Source organism: Pelmatolapia mariae, linkage group LG18, assembly GCF_036321145.2.
Source record: "Pelmatolapia mariae isolate MD_Pm_ZW linkage group LG18, Pm_UMD_F_2, whole genome shotgun sequence".
NCBI lineage: Eukaryota > Metazoa > Chordata > Actinopteri > Cichliformes > Cichlidae > Pelmatolapia > Pelmatolapia mariae.
In genome coordinates, this window is record NC_086243.1 from 21,698,230 (window position 1) to 21,706,567 (window position 8,338).

At 39.5% G+C, this 8,338-nt stretch overlaps 1 protein-coding gene across 1 annotated transcript; it reads left to right on the forward strand.

Annotated features, from left to right (window-relative positions):
- Positions 1-288: 288 nt before the first annotated feature.
- Positions 289-5,056, forward strand: oprk1 (opioid receptor, kappa 1). Its single transcript, XM_063461580.1, has 3 exons — positions 289-627; positions 1,283-1,635; positions 3,971-5,056. Exons 1-3 carry the CDS (start codon positions 389-391, stop codon positions 4,507-4,509), a joined length of 1,131 nt encoding a protein of 376 aa, XP_063317650.1. The 5' UTR covers positions 289-388; the 3' UTR covers positions 4,510-5,056.
- Positions 5,057-8,338: the final 3,282 nt, after the last annotated feature.

Sequence of the window (8,338 nt, forward strand, 5' to 3'; positions counted from 1 at the left end):
CAGTGGCACAGCCAGTGGATTGTGCTGTGCGTTCGCCAACTACCCGGAAACCTTTTGTTTCTCACGTTTTTCCTCGCATGCGGATTTCAGTCCGTGTTTGCACTTCTGCTCATCCGCCTGGGTTTATTCCAATGAACTTTTTTGGAAGCGGGAAAGCAGGTAAGGTGGTGTCACACTTGTGTAATGATGTCCTTGAGCGCGTTGTGTTGGCTCTTGTTCTCTCACACAGATCCCACAGTATGTGCTAATGGAAAAAATTGCCCTGTTTTTTTAAACAGTCGCCAGATATTCTGCTGTCTTGGTCTGCACCAATTTAAGTTGAGCGGTCAGTTTACGCCCAACAGCAGCAGCAACAGCAGCGGCGGCGGCGGCGGCAGCTTTCAGCACCATGGAGAGCAACGTGGTGCACATCTTCAAAGAGGACCGGTGTCCCTCGGGCCAGCCGGGGGAGTGCATCCCAAACTTCACCTGGCAACCTTCGGATATCTTCAACTACACTGCCAACGGCACCTGGGATGCTGAACCCGAGCCAATGTCGCCCATCATCCCCATCATAGTCGCCGTTTACTCCATAGTGTTCGTGGTGGGCTTAGTCGGCAATTGTTTGGTGATGTATGTCATCATAAGGTGAGCTATCAGCTTTGAAAGCGTGTTATCTGTTGTGTGAAAGAGCATGATCATCAGCTTGAAACCGAGTGCGTATCTGCAGGAGTAGCTCATAAAATGGGAATTCGGTGCGCACTGATCAAGTCCTTTGCAGTGTGTTTGCTCATGTGTTTTCAGAAAAGCATTAAGTTTAGTATCAGCTCTACTCAGGTCTGGGACATACATCAACAGAAATGAGGGTTAAAATGAAGCAAATGTTGGATTTTTGTCGTTTCTGCAACTGTATAGTGCATGCATATTGTGTGTTTTCTTGTTTCAAACACACACACACACACACACACACACACACACAGAGAGAGAGATAGATAGATAGATAGATAGATAGATAGATAGATAGATAGATAGATAGATAGATAGATAGATAGATAGATAGATAGATAGATAGATAGATAGATGTCACTGACGACAGTGTGTTAGTCAGAGCTCATGTGTTCCCTATCATATAATCATGTAAGCTTGACTTTAATACCTCATGGAAACAATGACAGGGTTTTCCCCCATGTTGCTTCCCTTTATTATACTGAACACATGATTTAATCACTCTCGCTTCCCTCCAGATGAAAGAAAATCAAAGAGAATCGTGTTTACTTCTACTCTCCCCACTCCTCCCCCCCAGATACACAAAAATGAAAACAGCCACCAACATCTACATCTTTAACCTGGCCGTGGCTGACGCCTTGGTCACCACCACCATGCCCTTCCAGAGCACCGACTACCTGCTCAGCTCCTGGCCGTTTGGCGAGATAGCGTGCAAAGTTTTCATCTCCATCGATTACTATAACATGTTCACCAGCATCTTCACCTTGACCATGATGAGCGTGGACCGCTACGTAGCTGTGTGTCACCCTGTTAAGGCCTTGGATTTCCGGACCCCCGTCAAGGCCAAGATCATCAATGTTATCATCTGGGTGCTGTCGTCGGCTGCTGGGATCCCTGCCATGATACTGGGCAGCACCAATACTAATAACGGTATGACCATTTCATGCACTGGTATGACCCTACCTCTGTTCTTTATCTAGTTTTTATAGGTTTTTTTTTTGTTATATTTCACTGTTTATTTATAGTCTGTCTGCTGTAGAGACAAATTACCTTCTTCTGTACTAAGGGGACTCATACGCAATTTCATGCTAAAAGCTCTATATAATTTCCAGCTGAGAATTATCTCAATTGGCTACTTCACATTCAATGAACAGGGTGTTCTATAGGTCTGATGACAGCCTATTAGCTACTTGATTTGCTGAAGCTATGACAGAGAAAATGGGTCTTCCTTTAGAAAGGTTATAATAGAAGAACATATTTTCTTTCAGCAAATGTCTGAAGTTCGTCTTTACAATGAAACTCTATTGAGTACAAGACACTTTATCCAAAGACTTGCTCATGAATCTAATTCTGGACTTTAGCTTCCTCAATTGACAACTTTTATGCGTCACAGGATCTCTCTCACATTGTCATTTCTAAGCCATGCTGGTGGCTGGACAGGAATTTAAAGGAGCCCAAAAGGATCAGAATCATAATCAGAGACACTTTATTAATCCCAGAGGGAATTTCGTTTGCCAACACTTGACTTTAAGTCCCTCCATTTAGTATTGAAAGCATAACTCCTCTTTGGGGAACTGAATGGAGGTGGGTGGAAAATTAAACAAATAAAATACACAACGAAGGATAAAATAGCATGAAAAAATTTTGTCAAACTATGTCTACTGAGAACATAATACACACCACTTTATTAGGTACACCTGCTGAGCTGGACCCCTGTTTGCCTTCATAGTTGCCTGAATTCTTAGTGGCATAGATTCAAAAATATGCTGGAAACATTATTCAGAGATTTTGGTCCATATTGACATGATAGCACTAGGCAGTTGCTGCTGGCCATTTGAGCACAGCGAACACATTGTCATTTTCAAGAAATCAGTTTGGGATGATGGTATTGTGTGTTATCCTCCTGGAGGCAACCATCAGAAGATAAGATAAGATAACCATTATTAGTCCCACATGTGGGAAATTTGTTAACGACTACACCGTGGTTATAAAGGGACAGACATGTTCAGGAACAATAATAAGGTAGACTGAGGTGTTTAAACAATGCTCAGTTTGTGCTAAGGAGCCCAAAGTGTGCCAAGAATATATCTCTCACATCAATACCCCACCAGTAGCCTGAAACGTTGATACAAGGCAGGATCATGCTTTCATGTCATTTATACCAAACTCTGACCCACCAGACTCACCAGTTTTTTCAGTCTGCTAGTGTCCATGCATATTGTCACCTCAGTTACCTGGTCTTAGCTTGCAGGAGTGGTTGAGCATGGTCTTCTGTTGCTGTAGCCCACCTGCTTCAAGGTTTGACATGCTGTGCATTCAGAGATGCTCTCCTGCAAGCCTCAGCTGTAATCAGTGGTCATTTGAATTACTGTCTCATCAGATCAAAGCAGTCTTTTCTTTCTCCTCTGACCTCTGACATCAAAAAGCATTTTCACCCAGAGAATTGCAACACATTGGATATTTTCTCGTAAATACAAGACATGGTTGTTTTGAAAATTCTCAATGAAACAGCATGTTTAAAGTCACTTGTCTGCATGTCTAAATGCAGTGAGTTGCAGCCAGGTGATCAGCTGATTATATATTTACATTAACAAAGGGTTAAACAGCTCTATCCAAACAAGTGGCTTGTGAATGTAAAATGACTGAGAAATACTTTGCATTTACAAACTAAACAGTTTTTCATGGTGTTTATGAATGTATTTTAGTGTATTATAGCCAGACTTTAATGTTTACAAACAGTTTAACTGACCTAAATTGGGAATTTTAACCCAGTAAAGCCAGAACTGGGAAATAATTTCCAGAAAAATTCATTTTTTTTAAACTGGAGTGTTTAGAGCCTTCTGACAATTAAAAAGAAAAAAAAAGACTTTCCATATCTATTTGCATATATGACTTTTAATCATATTTGCTACAGCCAGCATTTTTGTGAAATGCATTTAGGTGTTCAGGGGAAAAAAGAAATCGCACTGGCGATGGAGGTCTCAAAAACTCACAATAACTCATGTGTCAGATATAATGCGTTTGGAGTTACAGGGTTAAGTCATATGTTTTTTTACTGCTATTAATACCCTGAGAGTAACACTTCCTTCATATCCATCAGCTTCATGCTAATAAACACAAGAAAACCATTCACTAAACATCTCTATGCAATTTTAAAGATGTCAGTTTGACATGTAACTTTGAACATGTCAATCTGACATTAGCATGTCATTTTGAGCATTTCCTGCTGTGTGTTCCTATAACTACATTCTTCTGTAACTAACAGGGACTACAGAGTGTGCTTTACAGTTCCCTGATCCCTACATCTACTGGGACACGCTGATGAAGATCTGTGTCTTCATCTTTGCATTTGTGGCACCGGTCATCATTATAACTGTCTGCTACACTCTGATGGTCATGAGGCTGAAGAGCGTGCGGCTGCTGTCAGGCTCACGCGAGAAGGACCGCAACCTGCGTCGCATCACCCGTCTGGTGCTGGTGGTGGTCGCCGTCTTTGTGGTGTGCTGGACACCCATTCACATCTTCATCTTGGTCAAGACGCTGTCAACAAATGTCCCCGAGACCACGGCTGTTATGGCCGCCTACTTCTTCTGTGTGGCGCTGGGCTACACCAACAGCAGCCTTAACCCCATCCTCTATGCTTTCCTGGATGAGAACTTCAAGAGATGCTTCAGAGACTTTTGCTGTCCCAGAACACAAGGACAAGGTGACTGTCATGGAGTGAGCCGTGTGAGAAGCACTCTGCGGGATCATTCGTGCCCTGCAGAAACTCGGGGAGGCGTAAAGCAAGCCAGGCCCGTATGACTAGCCATGGACATGTCCTCTATGCCCTATCAGAGCTGGGAGGACTCCAATGAGCTGGGCTTAACTCAAATCACTACAGCTATCTGAGATAAAAGCCAGAGTCAGGGCCAGATTTTTAGCTCTGTATCCAGCACGTTGGTCAAATAAGCCAAAAACATGTTCACTTAAAAGATTAGCCTGGTGCTAATCTATGTTTTATTCTTACTACACAAATCCCATGAAAAGGCCACAACCAACAAAGATTGGAGCTTCTAATTTTCTGTACGCTACTCTGCTGCAATGAATGAGTCACTAAAGTTGCTAAAAAGTATTAATTCCTCACTAAAAATAGTCACCAAGGAATACACTTCAGTCGTGTTGGAGACCACAGAACACAGAAAATAAAGCCTTAAAAGAATGAACTGTATGTAATAGTACATAGAGATGACTTAAGTTTTTAAAAGATGCACAGACATGAATAGGCTTCAGTTAAAGTTATGTAAAAAAAATTCTTGACAGAAAGATGAACCTGTTGGTGGTTTTGGTATTTAAGTATAAAAGAGTTTAAAGTCCCACTTGAAAGTTGCAAGTTTATCATTATAAGCATGATGTTACTTTTTTATTGTTTTTTTTATCTTCTTTTTTTTTTTTTTTTTTTTTAACATATTCAAAGGATAGTGGGATGCATCATCATCATACCCATGCAGATACCTGCTAAATAGTGATAAGAAATATACAGGCAAAACACCACATTAATCAGAAGTCTTTTCAGAAAACCATATTATTTGCCAGAAAATTGCATCAAAAATATAACACTGACCCCACAAACACAGTCAAGAAGTCTAGGTCTATATCCTTAAGCCTTAATGCAAAAAGAAAATGAGTTAGTTACAAAAACGATAACAACTAAGACAAAAACCCTTCCTTGTCCTGTTGCTGTGAATGTGGAAATTAGCTACAGAAATTGAAATCATTATTTTTACTGCAAACATTAAAGTCGAGTCCCAAAAGGTTGATTCTGTTCATCTGGACGCAGCGTGTTCAGTGGGAGAAACATTTCGTCACTCATCCAAGAGACTTCTTCAGTCTCAGCTGACTTTAGGTTTCCCCAACCTAATAAACAGTACATTTGAACAATGACTGAAACTAGCCCAGTGAATCAACCGGTTGGGATATAGTAACTTGATGCTTGAGCATGAATCAAGACATTAAAGTCAGGTATTTTGACACGGCAGTCTGTGGAGAACGACTCGCTTTTGGAAACTGCCTCGAGTGGCCAATTGAGGAAATGCAATTTTTGCACCTTTTCACATTGTTGATGGCAACATTGCAAAGATGAAGCCAGATGTTTAAAGAAGATAAACACTTTTTAAACTAAACCTGTAAACTGTCTGGGCTTTCATATTAACATAAATAAGATCAAAGCTCTTTAAGAAACTGGATAAAAAAAAGTGACTGTCCCTGATGATTTTGGGAACAATGTGCATTACTGTGTGTCATTGTTTTATAGATGTGCATTGCAGTTTGGTGCTTTGGTGTTAAAAGTATGTGAATAGTCCTTTCACTTTGACTAATAACTAATGTAGTATATTTAATAGCCTCTCAGGGATTAATCCTCTGATATTCACAACTTAAAACGCTGAAGAGAGCGAATCAAAGTATTTTCTCCTTGACCCGCTGCTTGACTTTGACGACGGCTTCGTTGTCAAAACATCAGTAGGCATTGTTTTTCAGTTGTAGGTTCAGTTTGAAGTTGAACTGTATTAACTGCATCTTTGAACATTTAGAGCTGTGATGCTGCAGTCTCTTTGAGATAACAGGACACAGTGTCAGCCTGTTCTCATCTACTCTGAAACTAGAACAGCATGTAAATAAAAAAAAAATGGGCAGAGGGCTTTAAGGCAACCGCCATCAGGACAACAGTGTATTGTATCTACAAAACAGTGCTTTCAGCATTTAGTGCAATTTAATGTCTATACTGTAAATTTCCTCTCAACCTGTCACCATAGTCTGGGCTTGGTAAATGTGTGTTTGTGAGTTTATGTGCTGAAATGTGACACGGAGCATTAGATTCTAATGGCAACACATTGGCTCTTTCAGCTTTACATACATTTTTCATCAGCCGCAGACATTCTGTATGAAACAGTTTGTTATTATGGCCATCACTCTTTCACTGCACACAAATACCGAAAGGTTTTTTTTATGGTGTGTTAAATTCCTTCCATTTTAGATGGTTCAAAGTGCTTCGTAATGGTCTATGATAAGTCTTTCTTTCATCTTTGTAAAACGATTTACTGACTTGTCCTTGTTTGCTGAACTTATTATTGTAGCTGTTCTAGTAGCCATCAGGTCACCCAGATTTAATCAAATAAACTCTTAAATGTAATGTAATATATTTACCTGTTTAAATCTGACAAAGATATAGTGTTATAGCAGAAGTTGTGTTTTGTGCCTTGTTTGTGTGCCTTATCTTCTGCACCAGAGTTCAGCTGTTGTGCTTGTTTAAATAAAATAGCAGGTAGATTTTAGCACTTACAGTTTAAGACTTATTATTATTAAAGTGCAGTTTATCCCATATTAGCTTAGTAGCTGTAGCATTATGTAAGAGGATTAACATCTTACAGAGGATATGTGTTGTTATGATATGTTTCTCTTAATTATTCCTCTAATGCTATTACATTATTTGATGCAGCACAATATCAGCTCATTTATGTCTAATGCTGCTGCTGCTGTGGATGTTTGGACATATTTTGATGTATCTTTGAGCTTTGGATGTCAAAAACATGTTTCACACATGCACAACTAAGTCACAATAAAGCTGAGAAATGTGAGATTCAAGGTGAATACAAAGGAGAGCTTCAGTTCAGTCTTCAGTTATATCAGCGTGGGCACAAGGAAGTTTTTTTTTTTTTTTTTTTTTTTTTAAAGCTTATTTGTCAAAAAAAGTGGTAGGAAGACTGTATAGCCCACCTCCTCAGTGCTTCTATTTTTCAAGGTATTATTAAGTAAATTCAATTCAGATATAATGTTTATGTTTCCATGGTGAACACACTGAGGGAGAGGCAGAGGTCCATGCTTGTTCTGCTAATTGTATGGCACTTTGTGTAGTCAGCCTCGTGGAAGAATCTGCACTGACTGTAAGTTCAGCCCCCTGTGTGAGGACTTTAATGATATGTTGGAGCTGCTGTGACCTTCCTATCTTTTTTATTTATCTTGTTCATTTGTCTTGATTTGTGTTTGAGCTTATGATTAAGATGGGGTTATTACTATTTGAAGGTGTGGGGAAAAGAACAAACCAATATTTTGGGTTTTTTAATTTGTTTTTAAATTGTTAACAATATTCTATTTAATAATACATACTAAATTGTTAAAAGTTGGCTTAAAGAAGATTGACAGGATGGTTAATGTAAAGTTGTATAAACAGGCAGATGGTGAATTGACTGGTTCTTGTACAGCACTCTACAAGGACACTCAATGCACTTGATACAGCATGCCTCACCCACAGAAGCAGTTGTGCTTTCAGTAATTTACATCAAAGAGCAACTTGGGATTAGTATCTTCCCTAAGGATATTCAGCACCCAGGGATCGAACCACCAACCATTGGCCTAATAGATTTGGTAACTCCGCCTCCTGAGCTACAAGAGGTGGTGGCAGCATGCGTCCTGCTCATGTATTCTCGCTTTCATTAGCTGATTGTTTAAAACCTAACGATTTATTATCATTTCTTTGTTTTTTAGTGGTATTAGAACCATTTCTACTACAATTTAACTATCCACTCGCTGTTTATTTATGGTAGTTGAAATAAAATGTTGCCTAATGTGAAAACTGTGTATGTTAATCTTATAAAGT

Excerpts from the sequence above, each read along its gene's own strand:
- oprk1 (XM_063461580.1), top strand. The coding sequence starts at position 389 with ATGGAGAGCAACGTGGTGCACATCTTCAAAGAGGACCGGTGTCCCTCG. Across the intron at positions 628-1,282 it reads GTGATGTATGTCATCATAAG|ATACACAAAAATGAAAACAG; the intron begins GTGAGCTATCAG and ends CCTCCCCCCCAG. Across the intron at positions 1,636-3,970 it reads CAGCACCAATACTAATAACG|GGACTACAGAGTGTGCTTTA; the intron begins GTATGACCATTT and ends TGTAACTAACAG.